We start from the raw sequence: 19,904 nt of genomic DNA on the forward strand, positions 1-19,904 counted from the left end.
TCTGTAGCTTTGGAACTCTCCCAATTTCAGTAAATGTCATACAAGTATTTCTGTGACTAATTCACCACGATTTCAAAGTAACGAAAAGATATATTCCTCCAAGTGGTTAAAATAGCTAAATGGCTAGTTGGTTCTGGTTCACCTTTGAGAATATGCCAAAAACATTAGGACGAAACAAAGTAAAAACAATAGAACAGAGACAGGGTCCCTATCGTTACGTAGAAACAAGTTTTGTGGACAGCTCTCCATGGACGCATCGTATCATAAACACAGGGTTCGTCGACACAGTACATTTTGTGGAAGCTCGTTTTGTGGACACATTTGTGTCGACGTTTCGTTGACAACATATTTTTTTACTAAGCCGCTACAAGCTAGCGTGTGAATTACAGAGGCGTGTTTGCCCAAGCCTTAGGCACCCACCCCCTCCGCCCGTAAATTAGGCGAGACATAAAACATTTGTTGTGAAAACAGCATGGTTGTGTTCTGTCAATGAAACAAATGCAGAAAATCTTTTGATGAAACATTGCATGTCGACGAAACAATCTGTCAATGAAACGTTGTTTGACAAACTAATTTTCACCGATGGAAACAGAGTATGCCGTGTCCTGTTGGCCTTATCTGCTTTGTCTTAATTTTTTTGGCATATTATAATGTTATACTTGGACAAGCATGGGCATATGATTTCACATGCGCATCCACAGATGGATGGATAATGGCTCGAACTACTGAATTAAGTGGTGGGTTATGCAGTGTTCAGGGAGAAATGTCAATTGCTTTTTTGGACACAATTTGATAGTAAATTCTTGTTTTAAAAATGACGTAAGAAACTACTTTATGGAGTGTGAGTTTGGTACAGTCATGATCCATATATTATATTGTCATGTTTTGTCAAGAATGGCATCGGCATGGGTTTTCACTCAAGTTGGTACCGTGCAACTGGGAGTTCACAGACATATTTTCTAAAGCTTTTGCTGATTTATTAAACTCCAAAAACTGGCTCCCCATACTTGTTTCCGACTTCACATGTCGGATTGGACAGAACTGTGAAAACATTCCCTCGACACTCAGACTCATGACTGGAAGGTCTATAATGTTCACTGCCGCACCTAACGAATGCAGACAGTTAGACAAGCAACATTTCTGAAAATGATTTCATCGACTGTCTCTTTTAGAACCTGGCCCATGTACTCATAAAACTCATTCTCAAAGGTCTTGAGGGTGTCACCCTCGCATAAAACAAAGCAGACGACAAGTTGATACAAAGTGAAATCCTGCCGAAGCTCGAGTTCCAGTGTTGGGTTTAGAACGCATGCTTTAAAACTAGGAAGAGCTCGAATCATTGCTGAAGGGCATCTCATGTCGAAGGTTCTAAGTCAGAGTGTCATTTATCAGCCAATCTCTGCTTGAGGATGACGCGTCGCGGCTCATCTGTCAAATCAAGCATGGCATTTACTAAGATGCCATAATCAAACACTCTGACATCCCACTTTAAGAGAACTGTCCAAAGATTAATCACAAGTCGGGCATATGAAAAGAGAAAATTCTCCCAGACCAATAAAAGCCAGTAAAAGTGTCTGCCAAAATGAACAAAGGCTCTCGAGAAGCGGGCGCGAAGCTCGCGCATCCATAGAGGAATATAGTAAACGTAAAAAGTGGACACTTGGGGTCCTTCACAGCCGAGATAAGTGCTCCATGGAGTGATATGCTACGTAGCAAGTTACTTCATTACTTGTAGTGCTGCCTCTGCTGACCGAACGCCATATATATCGCTGCTGGGAAAAAAACTTACATTTTGAAATCTTGCTAATAATTTGTTCACAAAAACTTTTACTACTAAACGTAGTGTAATATTATTTATAGAAATATCGCAAGCACTTAAATTATTCTACATTACATCATTAGTGTCGTCGTAACAGCAGCCCCAGCTTCAAAGAATCATCAACACTTGGTTCGGGCATGTTGGGGCGCGCGGGCGTGTTTCATCTGCAACATTTTGGCATCGTTCCTGAGCTTGAAGTATGTAAATACAAAATTAAAGTGCTTCTTATTTTCAGCGGTAAGGTTGTTTCATTCGACGAGTGCAGTGAAGGCAAAGGCTGCCTTCGTCTCCCCTGCACTCGTTGAACGCGTTCAAACGCGTTCGACGAGTACAGTGGACGCAAAGGCAGCTAGCTTTTCGTAAACCCACTAATCAGTCCAACCAGAGCTCGGCGTTCTGACGCCCCCGCGCGCTCATGTCTCCTCCTTTCTTTTCTTGGTGCACAACACAATGTTTTTTTTCTGTTGCGTTGTATTTTGTTTATTTCTGTAAGTATGTATTTATTTATTAGTTATCAACTGGCATGAGAAATATGGTAGTCACTGTAGCGTGCTTTCAGGTGGCTGCAGGATGTCCTACAGGCAACTATTACTGCTGGCTTGGTGCCCCAACAACGGCAAAACATGCAGGAAGCAAGGCCAACATTTTTTTTCATTTTCCACGTGACTCAAAGGTACGCGAAAAATGTGACTTTCATGGCTTCCTATTGTTTGTTTGATGACACCAACTGTAGACAATGTGTACGATCTGTTGGTGCTATTGCGAGCAGAATAAATATTATTAAAGCGAAAGCCTTATATGTCTCATCATTCAGTCGACCTTCAAAGTCCTTGAACAAAAACACGTCGGCGACACGAATGGCACCAAAATGTTTACGTGACCACTAAGGCGAATTAGAGACAGTGAAATTAAGAAGGATCACAGAGTGAATTGAGAGGAATCAAAGTGAATTAAGAGGATTTAAAGTGAATCATGAGTAATTAAAGAGAATGTCAAAAAAGAGAATGTGAAACAAAGTAAATCATGTGTCTGTCTTTAATGCATCGGCGCTTGGGCTTTCGCCTTCAAGTCGTCTTAGGGACAACCTAAGAGACCCTGTGAATTTTTTGAAGGTTTGTCGACATTTAGGCAAGAATTGCTTTGTAATTTCCTTTTCTTAATTGCACATTTCTTCATTTTGCAACCCAAGGCTCTAATTTTGCTTCAAGTCTAGCAGTTCATGTCCTTCAGTTGTACTAAGTGCTACAGTGTGGTCATGCTTTTCTGTGTTGAAGTTTTGTCTTGAAACAGATAATCTTGTACAAAACAGTTCATGATGGTCTTTTTTGTATACAAAACAATGTACACATAAGAATGTAGATTGCAAGCCATGTCAGCTACTGAGTGTTCACAGCTGTGATGACCTTGTAGTGATTTTTCAGTTACGTGTTGCTTAAATGCAGGCACGCTAAGCACACTTTCATGTACTCTCACATGTTGTGAATGAGTCATTTGGAAGACCATAAACTGGTCTTCGTTAGCCTTTTATCCTTTAGCCACTTTTTTAGTCCTCTTTCATTTTTGTTAAAGACCTCGGGTTAGCAGTCAAACTGCACCGACTAAATTGCTCATTTAGAGCAAAAGGCGGGCTGCCGCATCTGAGAGCTGGCCAGCATTGAGCTGTCTAAATAAACCCACAACCCAATTACAGTAACTACAGAGGCTACACTCCTTTTTTGATAATAAAGAAATAACCAGTGTTAGAACTTAGAAGTCACTTTTCCCTAAAACATTATGTGTCTTGATAAAAATATTTCAGCCTATCACCACCATACCCTTAAATTATCATGTAAGAATGTGCAAGATTTCTCCTGCTTCTGAATGAAGGTATTTGTAGCTACACAACATGCTGTTTGGCTGCCGATTTTGCCTACAATAAACTAGTTTTGGATCACTTTTTGCTGCTGTTATTTCCTGGGCTGGGGTACAGAGCTTCTCCCAACAAGATACATGGGCAGTCATGTAGTTCTTGTGAAAGTTGGCAAGATTCTTGTTTGGAACCGGGGCTGTGTTTTCAATTGGAAAACGAAAACGATAGTTGGAAAATACGGCCCCTGTGGTCCTCTTTGGTAAATAGATTGTTTTTTTGGAACAAAAAGTAATGTTCTAACAATAACTGTGACTGTGCTAAAAGGCCGTCATTAGCTTTAAAGGGTGATTTCAAAATAACCGAAAAGTAAACAAGCACCTAAAAAAAATTAGAAAAAAAAAGCTTGAAGGTGAAGTTAAACAAACGCTGAAAATACGGAACCAAAACTAACATTAATCAACATCGAAACTAATTTAGGGCCTCTGCCGACTGCTAGGTGTCCTACCTGTCCTTCCGCTATCTGTGCCGCTGGGGCCTATGGAAGTGTCCACTCTTTACATATACTATATTACTACTCTATGGCACATCTACTCATACCATATTTATTCTGATCTTATTAAAATGCCATTCAGCACAAATAACTAGACCAGTCTCCCTATTCCTCCTCCAGCTCTGTGGTGGGTATCTTATAATTTGATTTGGTAATTTCCCTGGGGTCCATGCTGCGATGAAGAAAAGCTCCAAATCATATCTCTTTTTATTTGCGGTTTCTGATGCTCGTCATTTCTGTGTACATTTCCGGAAAACCAAATTTGCAAAAGGTATTTGGAAGGCAATTCTCTGACTTTTTCGATAAATATTGAAGAAGCTGAAACCTCTAACTATTCAGTTGGACCTTGGTACCATGAGCATGCGGCCTAAATATATGCAAATATAGCCATCTAAAACAACTAGCCACAACCACTTCTTTATGTCCATTGCCGAGATTGAAATACAGTTCATCACTCTAGAAAATACTGTAGGCTTAGAGTCAAGATGTCACCCTAAATGTGCTTCTAGAAAACATGAACAAGCTTTCTATGATACATCAAAAGATGCAAATTCAATAGACCATGCTGACTGCCAACCAACTAAGAATTAGCGAGAGGACTTCTATGAAGTGTATGTAATGTTGTGCCCCATTTCCTGTTGTGATTTGAGACATTAACTTCCCTCCCAAATTTGAACTAGGTGCGGTTATGACACGAGCATAGCTATTGTATGCCAACCTTCAGATAACTGAACAAGAAAAGGCGAAGCAAGTCTTGTAAGTCATAAGCAGGGAGCGAGACGACGTGGCCAATACTTACGTCCCAGTTGGGTTTTGGGATTGGAACTGCAGGCACTAGTCCCATTGTTAGTAGAACATCCACAAGGCTCGACCTTGCACTTGTCCACTGGCTGAGGAGCGGGTGGATGCGGTGCTCGCACAGGGAACGGTGGGTACAGGGAGCAGCCCATGCGCGACTTGTCGTTCAAGCTCGAGCTCAGGCTGCCAAGAAGAAAATTTCACGCCCTCAGCCAGGGAGCATCAAAAACGGTCTTGGGAAATTAGCTATTATGCACTAGCCAAGTGCCCGAAAGGAACAGTTCAATGTGATGTGTACCTGGCTTGTCAGAATTTTCCTTTCCGGAATGTCACTCCACAAACAAAAACTGCATTACCTCTAGGCTTCACAGAAGTGTTTCCTTCTTATGCCGAGATGTGTATGGCAGCAAATAATAAATAAAAACATTTATTAGGATTGCTTCACCAGTATGACAGCTTCGGTTGACCTTTCACTAGAACCCACCAGGGATACCTTACCAAATGGGCTGGAAGGCAAAGGCACAAACGAGTTGCTGTCCTTACTTCATGAAGATGTGAGCTAAAGGATGTGAAAGTGGCTCAAGAAGGACAGCTGGCAGTTCCAGGTTAATGTAGCTGTGTTGGTGGCAACAAAGAGAAAATATAGGGACAAGAGGATGTTTTGTTGCAAGGACCTTCAGTCCCCATTTCCAAACAAGGGGTAAATAACTACAATTTACATTTCTATTAAGGCCTGACTACACTAGCGGCAACGGCGCTGCCGGTCAGCGCTGCCGGGCGGCACCGCCGTCCGGCGTCCAAACTCGAGGGGGCCACATTGGCCTCAGTTTTGCCGGCATTATAGTCGCATAACAGCACTGGATCTTGTCGCACGCGCGCCTCCGCCGGATTTCCCGCGCTTTTGCTGTCTGCTCTTCATTAAGTTCTTCTGTTCCGGCTCACATCTTCCGCATAAATCAGCATCAAAATTGTACTCGTTGCCTACATAACAAGTGTCGATGATGACCTGATGATCAGCATGAATGGTATCATCCTAGCCTGCTCATTGATCTTACAACGTCGCCACGCCCTGAAGGCAAGGAGGCGTATGTTCTGGTGCCGGCCGAGCTGGCACTATTGAATCATCGAGCGATAGACCAGTGGTTTGCTGTCCTAGCTGCGCGCCAGAGATGAAGGCTACTTTTGAGAATGAGCGATAGAATTGGTTGCAACAAGTGCCAACCATTTACACTATCGCAGTTTCGAAGCACCTCTCCGTTGGAAAAGGCATTGGAGGAAATAGGGATCGCACACGAAGTCATGCTACACTTCTTTGTAACGTGAAAGCGGCTTGCGTGTTGCCATGACAGCAGAACATCACTATCTACACCACCTCCCATTGGCTCCTTCCTTCTGCAGCAAAAAACAGCAAGCCCTCAACCGCGCGTGGACCGGCTGCTCGGACGGCGCCAGTCGGCAAGCCGCTGAAGGCGAAAACTGGTTCTGGACGGCAGCCTGCAGCAGCCGACGGCGCGCAACAAGCCTCCGCGACGCTAGTGTGGCCGGGCCTTTACTCGTAAAAAAATAGCATCACCTGAGCATTCCTTATAACTTGCATCCTAAGCTAGACCTGAAAAAGGGGCTACTTGACCGAGGGAACCGCATATTTTTGTGGATGGTTTTATCGATTGGAATTTAGTAGGGAAGTGTCTCTGCAAAAAGTGTGAATAAAATCCACAAATCGTATGAAAATACAGTCAGCGCGCAGGCGAGCTGGTGGAAATTTAATAAATGTACATCAAGAATGAATCATTGAAAAAGTTTTACTAAACAGAATAAAAATTTCAGTCAAGCGAACAAAAACTTACTACCAGGTGAGGCACCAAGTCGAGCAGAACACTTTGGCCCACGATAAGTTAAGGAGGGACACTACCCAGAGAAAAAATTCAGCAAAAAACATTGATTTTGAAAAATTACATATTTACATCCATCTACATCTAGAGAGTATTCCCAAAATTTTTCACTAGTTTACACTGCATAGTTAATTTTTTATCAATTATTTTCTGTCCACCAAAGCTAAAGAAAAGGTAGGGTTTGGAGCACTTTGAACACATTTTTCTCCGTTCCACTTTTTGGTATAAATTCCATTTTAGTCAATCTATCGTTTGATAATAGCAATACAGGGAAGGCTCGTTCTTTACTTTTCCTGATTGAAATTTAATAAGGAATGCGTGCCTATGGAGTTGGTTTGTCGCTTTATGGATGTCTTTTATAAAAAATGTTCACATTTTGTTGGAGACACGGAAGACCAAAAAGTTGACAAATTTTGCAGAAGAAAAAATTGATAGAAGTCAATGACTTTTAACAAAAATCTCCCCTAGGCATTCTGCTACATATCTAGCGAATAAAAATCTTGAATATTGTGATAGTTTTCCATCGATAGATTAACTAAACAATGTAGGGGTGCTGCTGATAGAAGCTCCCCTAATTTCCTTCCCACTTGACCGACAGACCTCAAATTTTCTTATGCACCCTCTTCTAGCATGACCACCAGCCTACCCTGTAAATTTAATTAATTTTAAGCCAAAGGTTCAAAAGTTGACCCTCTGAGGGGTGTATCCCCTTAATGTGAACTCCTCAGCAGCACGGCCGTCTCTAAAGTTACGTAATTGATTGACATCAATGATTCTCTCCAAGCAGTGGCATAAGTAAAAGGGATTTAGGCATCTAGTATGCCCCAGCAAAGGAATGAGAAGAAATCTGGATCATCTGGGTATCTCCAGCAAGCAACTAAAAATCTAGCTACAAGGTGTCTATGCTGCAATAAGCCGCCATCAGAACGTGGGCACCCAGGCTAGGATTTGAACCCATCAACTAGGGTCAGTAGTCCAGTACTTTATTTCACAGTCACCAAGGTGCAAAACAAAGTGGAGTCGGCTGTTTGGTAGAGACCTGGGTCTATGCAAAAAAGACATTCATTATATAAAATAAGGACTCGTTCCTAAATAGTGTCACCACCAGTACGCCAACGACTGTCCCCAAAATGACCACCTTTTCTCCTGGAGGTGTGGGAGGGCCATTTCTTTGCAAGGCATACCCGTGCTGATACCACCCAAAAGATACTATTTCTGGCAAAAGCACTGCCTCCAAGAGACCCCCAACCATGGAGGTAGGAAGCTTCTGAAGGCAACATGAGGATCACCAGGTGAAGCCGGAAGTGTGGAGGGACACGCCCTTAGCAACGACTAAAACCAAGAGACGCTATGGACAAAAAGGAGGGCTAACCCCGAGGGTGACCAAACAGCTGTTGAGTCAGCTTTCGATCCTTTTAGTCCAATAGCGTCTCTTGGTTCTGGTCGTCACTGGGGGCATGTCCCTTTACACTTCTGGCTTCACCTCTGGTGGGGCCCCGAGGGTGACCAAAACAGCTGTGAAGTCAGCCCTCCTTTTTGTCCAATAGCATCTCTTGGTTTTGGTCGTTGCGGGGGCGTGTCCCTCCACACCTCTGGTGATCCTCATGTCGTTTCCAGAAGCTTCCTACCTCCTTGCCCCCGAGGAAGGAAGTCGGAAGGCACTCACTGGTTCTCCTTGATGTGCCGCTCGAGTGCAATCGAGTCCTCCCCCGCAAAGTGGCACTTGTTGCACAGGTGCTTCCCGTGAACCTTGAGCACGTGCGTGTTGAGGCGCTCTGACCGGGCTGCCTTGTACTCGCAGAAAGGGCATGAAAAGGGCTTGATGTGCGTGTTGAGGTGCCGCCGTAGGCACCAGCCGTCCACACCGCGCCAGGGGCAGTAGGCGCAGGCAAACGTCTTGGCTGCTGCCGAGGCGGCGCTTCCGCCACTGGTCGCCGCCTTGGCCGCTCCACGCTTGCCCTTGGCTGCCCCCTCTTGGGCCGCACCCAGACAGCCCGGCACCTTGGCCACGTGGCCGTGACCGCCGCCACTGCCGCCGCACAACGTCGATGGCGAGTTGTGGAAGCCCCAGCTCTGTGCGCCTCCTTCACAGAGCATGCATGATAGGTATTTAGTCTGGCTGTCCCACACCCTGCTATATGAAGTCTAAAGGACTCGCGTGTCCAGTGTATTGCATAATGGTCCAGTGTATTGCACAATGTGCAAGTATACTCGTCTTCTCCGTTTAGGCACCTATGGCAGCCAAATGCCTCTTAGATAAAGAGGCCCGTGCTTCATTTTTTGTCATCTACCAAGTATCCCTAGTTATTATGTTAACAGAATTATTTTTTTGCAATTACAGATTTACTGGAAATTTGATGGTGTGAAATGAATGCCATGGAAGCTAACTCCAGCACTCGCTCGGCAGTTTGAAATAACTGTGCAACAGTTTTCTACACTGTTTTCTGCCTAATAGTTTTAAGCATAAGAGAAAACATGTATGATTTTAAGAAATCCCACGTGACTACCTGCTTGTGAACTGCAACGTAAATGCCCACAGTCACATACACCATTTCTATATCTCGCAGACTTTTTTTAAAGCTAAAACCTTGCACACAAAGGCTACCTTGATGAAGATGACATGATTAGATGTTTCTCTACACACTCTACAACTTTCGTATTGGAGGATTTGCACAGAGATTAGTTAGCACATCACAAGAAATGTCTCGCCTTTGCTCAATGCGCCGAGAAACTGAGGGAGAGGAGGAGACAAGAGCATGTGGGTACGTCACAACATCGGGCACCGGTTGGAATGATTAGTGGGTAAATGTAAAGCTAGGCTGCCTTTGTCTCCACTGCACTCATTGAACGCGTTAGAACGTGGAACGCAGGCGTCCGGCATTTGGATCTCGCATTCGAACGCATTCGACGAGTGCAGTGAAAACAAAGGCAGCTAGCTTTAGGTCTACTCACTAATCATTTGAACCGGAGCTCGGCGTTCTGATGTCCCCCCCCCACGCGCGCTCGTCTCCTCCTATCCCTTAGTTTCTCGGCGCATAGGACTGCGCAAACAATACTGCATTGGTTCGACACACAGTGTGCACCAGCTTTTTACAAGTCTTTGCACATGTTGGCTGAAGCACCCCATACAATATAGTGTTTTTCAATTTTCATGTTTTCAAGTAACATTCTTAAGCATAGAAACTCACTCAAAGGACCGAAAAATTTAAGGGTCTTAGGGCTTTCACAAGTTACCACAAGAGCTGAAACAAACATCAACCAACCATTTCCTCTAAAAGAGAACGAAAAATTTGGGTTCAACACCCCAATGCTAACACATGCGAGTCGTAAAAACAGGTACGACAGAATAGTAAAGATTTTCCCGGTTCCCGTCAATTCTACAGACGAAGAAAAGTCGTGCCACATTAGCCAGTCCCACGCCTGTCGCCCTACCTGCAGAACAGCCATTGGTTCCTGGGAGGACGCCGGAGCAGTCGGCTGCCCCGCAGCTCCCTGTAGGCAGTCGAGGCACCCCGACGTTGGAGTGTGCCAGCGCCCATTGGCCGTTCTGGCCAGTGGAAGGCCCATGCGACGACGCGACAGGCGACGCGTGCGAGGAGCCAGTCCTAGGCGGGTGGCGCCGAATCAGGCCAATGTCGTACGGATGGTTCTTGTGGATGCGCAGAAAGTGCTTCTTGACGTGGTCGGCCCGATTGAACAGCTTGAAGCAGACGTAGCAGTGGAAAGGCTTGTCGTCCTTGTGGATGTTTTCGTGTCGGTGGTACAAGTCCCTGCGGTCCGTCGCGTACGGGCAACGCGGACACACATAGCGCTTCTCGGCGACAGACCCCGGCGTGGCCGGTGCTGCCACCAGGCCACTGCCATTGGACGCCTCTGCAAGGTTCTTGAGGTTCTGCAGGATTCCCAAGATCTCGTCGAGCAGAGGCTGGTCGCGCCAGAGCGAAGCTGGCGCATTCTGGATGCCGTGCACCTTGCCCAGGTGCAAACGCACGCAGCGCGACCAGGCGCTGCTGTATGGGCATTCTGGGCACTGGAACACCTGCTGTATGAACAGAAAGCAAAATGAACGGTCAAAGGCACACTTGCTCGGACTTGGCACTGTGGAAAGACAATCATATAACACATTTCCTCTTCACCTGACAGAGAGCTTGAATTCACTCACTGCTGCTGGTTTCGATGCAAAGATCAAGTCATGCATGTACCACAAGGCAAAAGAAGCTCAATGTTAAATCACAAGGCATTTATGCCTGCCTAGATGTGTACAGAAACAACTTTCAATGAAGTTTCACTTTGCATGAGAACAGTCTGCTGAGAACAGATTGCTGAGGGCTGCTGGCTCTCTTTTAATCAGTCACCTCCAACAAGAACATAAAACTCATAATATTGAAGAGGTGATGAGCAACCTGAGACACATTTCCATTGATAAAAAAATACTAATATAATCCATAAAACACAAGCTTTACGACAATCAAAACAGCAAAATTAAATTGATTTAAAGGAACCCTAAGTGTGTAGTCGCGGGGAGTGAAACAACCCTCATGGTTCTCAGAGTCTCTAGTGTCACATTCCTCTGTGCTAGTAGTACCGTGATTTCGGTTGACTTTGTTTTTCTCAGTCAATTATGACTCTGTAGCAATTGCATTAAGGGTGGTGTCTAAGACACCACATTCTAGAACTTTGTACAAAAAAAAAAAAAAAGTTCGAGGACACATAAGCATTTCTTATGAGTTGTAAGTGTGAAAGCATGAATGTCATTCTTTTGCTCCCTTAGTTCGTCTGCGGCGTAGTGGCGTGGACAGCCACGTTTCGCTACTGCCAAGGTAGTGGCCAACGACCGGGAACGCGCTCTCGTGAAGTGGCCACACCACGCTGAGCTCAGCCATGCAGCCTCTCCGGAGTTTGCCTGAGTGGGCTGTGTGGCCTGGCACCTCTTACCAGCGGCCGGGCCACTGCGTGCGCTGCACCGCCAGGGAAGGGGCTTCTCTGGTGGCGTTTTTTTGGCATTACGCCACACGAGAGCCAATGGGAGCCTCGTCCCTTGATGACGCGCGCCAGCCAATGGAAGCCTATCCATCAGATCGCAGCCCCACTTTGCTCCATTGGGACAGGAGAGTTTAGGTGCCATTTGGCGCGGCTTCATAGCTGATGACGTCGGTTCACTCCATGGGACCCAGTTAATGCTTTCACATTAAAATTATTTATGTTCAAGGCTATCAGGGTTCAAGAGCACCTCCCATCACCATCATCATTTATTATCCTCCAAGGCCCGTACTAAACAAGGGAGCAGCTTTTTTTCATTGAACATTTTTGCACACAATTTTAACACAATAGAAGGAATTAGTCCGATAAAGCAGAAATGAAAGTGGTTACAGAGGTAGAAAATTTATGTGTGTCAGTTATGGTAACAATGTCGTTTGGTATATGTTCCAATCGTTGATGGTCAAGGGGGAAGTTTAATTACAGTATGAAGTAGTTGACGAAAAAATAGGCCGCAACTTACAGGAGTGGTCAAAGTGGGGGAAAATCTGTTACGGGGGTAAAAGCAGCGATTCACGAAGAGGCACGTTATGATGAAAGATACGGTGAAGGAGAGAGAGACGGGACACTCAGCACCTTAATAAAAATGTGTGAAGGTTAGCAGTTTCGCACAATTCAGATATGCTTGTGAATGGCGAGTAATCAAAAATAAAGTGCAGAGCTCCGTTTTGGATGGATTAAAGTTTTATAACTACTAGGTAAGATCGTCAAGGGCACCATACAGAAGAAGCAAATTTAAGCTTAGACCGAACTAAAGTTAAGTATGCTAGTTGCTTGAACTTTGGTGTTGCGGGTTTCAGGTTTTGGCTCAAAAAGCCAAGGAAACGATTTGCGTTAGCCACTATATTATCTATGTGAGACGTCCATCAAAGGTCAAATGTTGAACGAATACTGAGATATTTGTCGGAACTGCAAACAGCGATAGGGGAGGCATCAAGATTGTTATAAAAAGGTAAAACAAGAGCACAACGAGAAAACAGAAGGAATTTGCATTTGTCAATTTAGGGTCATCTGCCATTTACAGCACCATTAAATAACTTGTGAAATATATCTGTTTGCAAGGTATAGTGGATGTCATGAAGAAACGCCGTTAGTTGGGTTTCACAAGAGTATGGTTTCCGGAATCCATGTCGGTGATTAAAAGGGAGGTTGTTATCTTCTAAATAATTGATTATACTGGAGTAAAGTATGTGTACCATGAGCTTAGATGATACGCTAATTAAGGAGATGGGACGATAGTTTGTAATTAGGTGGCGGTCGCCAGATTCGAAAACAGGGGATACGTTGCCAGTCTTCCAGTCCCACAGAATTTCAGTAAGAATAAGTGACTGGGAAAATATGTCACAAAAGAAAGCTCCGGATGTGTCTTTTGTGTTTATAGACCGATCTCACCAGTCAGTTTGACTACGCCACCGCTGCCGCAATGCATCGAGGGAGCTTTAGTCTTCCTGCACGTGCGACAACCTCGCTGGAGCTCTGCGCATGTGGAGCGTGAGGCGGCTTGAGCCGTCTTGTGCACTGCTGCCATGCCTCCTGCAAACTAAAGTTATGGCGGTGTCACGCATGCGCCGAACGCTTGGTGAGATCGGTCTATTAAAATCTTAGAATTGACTTCGTCATCCCCTGAGCTGGAAGACAGTTTCAAGTACTCGATTGCTTTCAGGACGCAGGCATATTCACTGGTGATGGGCCCCATCGGAGCGTGTAAAAACTGGCATGAGACGGGAATAGTCACGAAGTTTTCATCTGTAAAGACGGAACTAAAAAAATTATTAAGTGAAAGAGCACTTTGGTAATCAGATAGATCACACCCGCTGTCGTCAGTGAATTGTAGGGGAGGCGACGTAGAAGGATTAACAATCTTCCGAAATTTCTTCGGCTTGTTAATCAAAATGTTCGAGAGGTCTCGAGTACAGAATTTAGTTTTCACTTCATTTATAGCTGTTTTGTATCCTGTAGCACACTCGTGGTATTTGTCACTGGCTTCCAGTGTGTGGCAACACATAGCCGATCTATAAAGCCTTTTCCTTTCATTGGAGTGTTTATGAATTGTTTCGTTATACCAAGGATTGTCGTTATCAGAGATGACATGAGTAAGTGGCATAAAATACTTATTGAGTTTAATTAGTATATCTTTGTACAGTGTCCAGTTAACATTGACAGATCTTTGCTCAAAACCGTTCGAGAAAGTGTCGTAGAAGTGTTTCAGCTGTGAGTTGATAGAGGTATAGTCGGCATTCGCTTAATATCAAATAAATTTAGAGTAGCATGATTTATGAGGAGTGGTGAGAGAAAGTGTTCATTCTAGAGCTCTGCACAGGGCCCGGCCCAGCCTGCACGCCGGGCCCGGGCCGGGTTGTGCGGATTGTTTCGGAGTCCAGGGCAGGCCCGGGCCAGGTAGGACGGATTCTTTTCGGGCCCTGACCGGGCTCGCGCAATGGTGTAGCACACTTTCTAAAACGTTGAGAAGGAAAGCTAATGCATTGATCGTTTAGATTTGGAAGAAACAAAAAACGGAAGTGCCATCTCGCTACGATGCCACTAAAATAATCTTAGAAAAGGAAAGCCGTTTTTCGCTATATAAGCCCGCAAGAATATACGGAGAATCCTGGTTAATCAGCATAGCGGCACGGCTGCCAGCAGGCAAGAAAACAAGGGCAATAAGGTCACAGGGGGCAGTAAGAAAGTATTTCCCTTTCCTTTTTGAACTTTTGAAGAAGAAAAAAAAAATGCCCTCTTGCTACCAAAGATGAAGCTATGTCTTTTATATTTGTGTAAGCTTTCGTATGTTCACCACATGACTACGATATGACAGCGTCTTTCATGAAAATTAGTAAACAAATCAATAGCACCAAAACCTCCCCAGGGCACTTTTGAATTTAAAAGTTGAGGCAAGCTTTGGCCTCTCACCGGGTCGGGCCTGATCAGGCAGGCATCCCATTGGGCCGGGTCTGGGCCGGGCCTGATCAAGGCGTCCCATCGGACTGAGTCCAAGTCGGGTAACACTAAGAGTCAGCGGGCCCGGGCCGGGCCGAGCCCAAAAACGTAGGCTCGTGCAGTGCTTTAGTTGATTCAATAACAAGATGGTCACTAATGCCGGGTAAGTACCTGCATAAAATCCAGAGAGATAGCCTACCTAACATCAAGAGCAAATCGGGTGAAAATATGAAGTGGGCTAACTCTCAATGTACAATCAAGAAAAGTTAAAAAAAATTGCTATTTTAAGGTTGTGTCCCTTCCAGCAACAAAGCAAAGATATCTGTACTTCTCAGTCAGCAATGTTCGCGTATATCCCACCATAGCTAACTAGTCGCATTTATGCCGAGGCCATCACTGATCCCAACACTACTATTACTAGAAGTGGGCTATCTTTCGGTGTTTAAAAAAATATAGCAAACCAAGCCAAAAATAGGGGTGGGCTATCTTTTGGGAGTGGGACATCTCTCGGGATTTTACGGTACTTATATGGCATTACTAATAAGGGCTGGCGCTTGTGTTAGGCACAGGTCCAGCACATTGCCACAGTTTTTGGTAGTTCTGGTTGGTTGAGTGATAATGTTTGAAAGACTAAAGTCAAGGCACAGGTCAACGAAAGCATTGGAAATGGCACTGCCAGAGGAGAAGGCAGTCCAATCAATATCTGGACAATTAAAGTCTTCAAGAAGAACAAGGGTGACACCAGGATAAAGGATTGTAAGCTGAAAGACACATTTATGAACCTTAGTGACGATGTCACTACCAATATCTGCCGACCTGTAGCATACGCCAGGTATAATACTTGGCTTAGAAGTGAGGCATACCCAGACGATTTCCAGGCTTGTTTCTACTGAGATAAGCCTTGATGGGATATGGTTATTGACAGCTAAAAGAACACGTCCCCCTCTTTTTCCGAACACCTCCCCCTCTCCTTCCGACTCGGTGGTCAGTACGGTAAATAAGAAAACAAAAATTTGAAGGAAACAATCTGAGTCAGCGATATCAGGGTTTAGCCCTGTTTCAGTCAGAAAAACAAAGTCCGCGTAGCATGCTTCAATCAGAGAATGCACATCTTCCATTTTAGGTATAAATCTTTGAATGTTTAAACAGTACAGAGTGCTCAACGGACACTTCACAGATGTGTCTGGCTCTGGATAGCAGAACTCAATGAGGGTGTGGCGGGAAAGGGAAGTGGCAGACACAGCTGTTTTTTTTTCTCGAATCAAACTTTGTATAGTACCGAATATAAAGCACCTGTCATCCATTAACAGCTTGTTGTGACGAAGTTTGAAGGGCAAACATTTAGATTGGGCAAATTCAAGCAGTTTGCAGCGTATGACTCTGACAGATACCAGGAAACCCTCAGTTATAGCAAAAGGCAGGTTTTTTGGCTTGTATGCTGATGATATAATACTTTCTTTTAAATGAGGAGAACTTAATGATTGGGTGACACTTTCGTTTATCGTAACAGCCCAAACGATGCACTCTTTTAATTCTAATTGGGTCAACACGAATGCAGAGTTTGTTGCAGTTAGACGACCAAACTTTCCGATTTACTCCAAGTTTTATTATCTTTATAAGGGAGACCGAAAAATAACAGGTCTGATCGACGGGACCTGCCGTAGCTTCGTGTCATCGCAATGCATTTCTGGATTGAATAGATCTCGTAGAGCGGCCGAAAACTGAGGCTCTTCACCTGAGCCAGTGTCCCTGTCCTTCAACTTTATTGAAGGTACACCGATATTTAACTGAGCGTTCTGTACTACAACCATTAGAAGAGTCTCATCGGTGTGTTTTAGTCTTTCTTTTAGTTTGTTAGTTAGCAGAGTATTTTGTTTGGAAACTGCTCACCTCAGTATTTTTGTATACTGATGTCACACCTATTTAAAGTCCCTTTAGACATTATTTGATCTCTTTCTAGCATAATTGGCATGTTTTGAATAAAGGTGTCAGCAAGCATTCAGGGCGTGCCCTGAAACCACATTCTCTAAAAAGAAAATACACTATATGCCCACACAAGAGTATGCATGTTGAGTTTGAGTGGACCAAAGAGGATTTTGTGCACCCATGTGGGGTAAATAACTTCGAATTTTCACTTCAGAAAGCCACACATGACCGCGCTTCCTATTAAACTTTAAAGGTGGACTATACTCTGCGTCATTTATTCTGTGCTACATTGTCAAAGCTAGCGTAGCTTACACTGTGCAACAGTATCCCGTACTGCTGCAACAGCAAGTTGCTTTGCTTTTTGTGCCTCATTTGCATGCGCTTGTGCAACTAGCTTTGACAGAGTTGGAGCACTGTGGAAGCTAGGCTATCTCTGAAAACGGAGCACAAAAGAGTTGACGCCGAGTATAGTGCAAGTCATTTTTCTGAGGTCTCTGTAGGGGCCTTCCTTTCCACAGTACAGGAACATACTAAATCAATCTCGTTCCTGTTATTTGGATGCTCTAAACTGGTGTACTGCAATAGAATATGAACTTTCATGCGTTACTTTGGAAGAAAAACTTTGCCCAAGGAGCATGACAGTACAGCTCATGGAGATTGCAGTACAGGACTTAAACTAAATCAATTACCAAGGATCAAAGACCAGCAGTACACTATGTGGAGATGTCAATGGCTGTAAAACAATTGAAGATATTGCTAATTGTGAAGCACCACTCATGTCTAGGACCCAAATTGGCAATGCTACAGTTAGCTTTCACTGCCATTATTTGATCCGAGCATGACAGAAAGAACTGCCGTGTTCATTTTACATTGTACAAGCAGAACTTTTTGAGGCAAGCCATATGTGGGATTAGCCACCAGTAATATGTAACGATGTCACTTGCAAGATATGTGTTGTAAGAATGTGTCCATGTCACAATGAAATCACTGAAAGCTGGTATGGATTGGATACTTGCCTTGGCATTCACGTGAGTCCCCAGGTAGTGTTCGGCAATCCTTGACAGAAAACCCAGGGTGTTGCAAGCGACGCAACGAAACATTTTCGTCGCAGGGTTGTATGCTGCAACTGGGGAGCCATCCCAGCTGAACTTTTCCTGGCCTTGTACCCAGCCATCATTGGACGAGGTTCCAAGATCACGCTTTGATTTCCGTTCTGACTTGGCTGAAGCACCAGAGGTAGGGACCTGCAGAACATGCCGCAACTCTCAGTGAATCCAGATACCTCATAACGAATACACACTAATAAATTTTTCGTCATCAATTTTGTGATTAAATATACCGCAAAATACCGGGCAAGCGCCTACTCAAAATTTAGAGATAATCTCGAAAAAATGGGGGATGGGCGCTTGTCTGGTCACAAACTTTACATACCAATGTACTGTGCATATTCTCTCAGATTTTACAAATTTGGGAGTGGGCACTTAAAGGGGCAGTGCAATGATATTCAATTGGAATGTTTTTCACTTTACACGAGCTTACTGGCACTAGTAGGACTCAAGGATACTCGCACGCAACGCCACTGACCAAGAAATTCCTTGGTTGCGCTGTAATTTCGAGGACAAAACCGAGTGTTTTCATTCAATCTCTCCTTCGCAAAACCTGATGACGTAGCTGGGCGGTAGCAGTACTGCCCAGTGACGATATTTGAATGCGGCTCATAGATTGGACCCGAGCATGGCGTGGACACTCGATTTGGGCTCGTGATAATCGATAGCTCGAGAAGCATTCGGGTAGTGGCCTGTGTCCAATCGCTGCAATGACGACAACAGTCAAACCATAACAATGTCTGGAACTCAGCACGTGTCCTGTGCCTTGCAAACCCCAGCGCATGGCTATGATGAACATTGGCGGCATATAATCGGCTCCAGATTACGTAGCCGCTTGTTCTGGCTGCGAGTTGAGGGGGTGAACTCTGCTCGCTTTTCTTTATTTTTTTCTGCAACTTCGATTGCTTGTGGTGAAAAACGAACGGGTATCTCACAAGTCATTAACGTCAGGGATTCGTTCTAAGCGGTATTTGCGCAAAATACAAAAATCGTTGCATCGCCCCTTTAATGTAGAATGGGGGGATGCGCGGTATTTTACGGCATGTCTAAACATTCTTGAAAAGAAATGGGTAGTACATTGAGGGCCTTTGAAAACAACAAACAATTAACAGTTTTACATTTTGTAGACCCTGAGATAGGGAACAATCTCAGGGTCTACAAGATGTTGATTCATTACCAGCTCACCTGCACTCTATCACTGCTCACAGTTTTAGAAGACTTGTAAAATTCAAGCTTACAGAGGCACCCACAGTGCTAGATCGATTGAGAAATTGTCCCTTTTTAGCTTTCGAGATCAGACAGTACAAACAAAGCTTAATTCTGGTTAAAAACTGCCATTTTAAATACACTGCAGACACACTTCAAAATATCACAACTCAAAGACTTTTCATGGTTCATATAAGAAAGCCAGCTGCAGGTTATGATTTTGTGGCATATGGTCAAGGCCTCACCCGTGCATGATGATGCTGATGCTGCTGCTGCTGCTGCTGCTGCTGCTGCTGCGGCTGATGGGCCTTCTTGGCACAGTCCTCTGGTGCAGGCATGGCCCCAGGTGGTGCCAGGGGGGGAAACAGGGGGTATGGCGGCAGGAAGTGGGAGGCCGAGTTGCGACTGGCCTGCAGCAGGGCGCTGACGTGCTTGCCAACATTCTGGTTTGTATAGATGCCTTCCAGGCAGCTGAAGGCCGCATTCAGAGTGCCCTTGTCCATGCTGGGTCATTGTCGTCCATGGCTCGACTCATAGTCCTGGGAAGTTCAAGTGCAGAGTTTCACTCTCGGCTGCACTGGCCGTTGTCTCCCAAAAGCGCCCTGGTGCACACAGGGTGCACTGTGACATTCCGCTGACCCAAAGCCTGGTAAACCAAATTTCTATTTGATTAAATTATTTTTGCAGGAAATTAGCATGCTTATTGTTCTTCTTGTTGGACTCAATTAATTCAATGCACTATTATGTTAGTGATGCAAGCAGACAATGAAAGTGTTTGGATAAG

The 19,904-nt window shown here is 44.6% G+C and overlaps 1 protein-coding gene across 4 annotated transcripts in view; it reads right to left on the bottom strand.

The window, feature by feature from the left end:
• LOC8031012 (protein charlatan) overlaps window positions 1-19,655 on the bottom strand; it is a 36,091-nt gene extending 16,436 nt beyond the window's left edge. For all 4 annotated transcript variants that reach the window (XM_040209576.2, XM_040209579.3, XM_040209577.2 and 1 more), the window contains exons 1-5: window positions 19,366-19,655; window positions 17,825-18,052; window positions 10,341-10,950; window positions 8,575-8,992; window positions 5,018-5,199 (exon numbers count right to left, since the gene is read on the bottom strand). In XM_040209576.2, the coding sequence (XP_040065510.2) occupies window positions 5,018-5,199; window positions 8,575-8,992; window positions 10,341-10,950; window positions 17,825-18,052; window positions 19,366-19,623 (1,696 nt within the window). In that variant the 5' untranslated portion in view covers window positions 19,624-19,655. The remainder of the gene's footprint in view (window positions 1-5,017; window positions 5,200-8,574; window positions 8,993-10,340; window positions 10,951-17,824; window positions 18,053-19,365) is intronic.
• Window positions 19,656-19,904: the final 249 nt, after the last annotated feature.

Source organism: Ixodes scapularis, unplaced genomic scaffold (genome assembly GCF_016920785.2).
Source record: "Ixodes scapularis isolate PalLabHiFi unplaced genomic scaffold, ASM1692078v2 PGA_scaffold9__187_contigs__length_104089568, whole genome shotgun sequence".
In the NCBI taxonomy this organism is placed as follows: Eukaryota; Metazoa; Arthropoda; class Arachnida; order Ixodida; family Ixodidae; genus Ixodes; species Ixodes scapularis.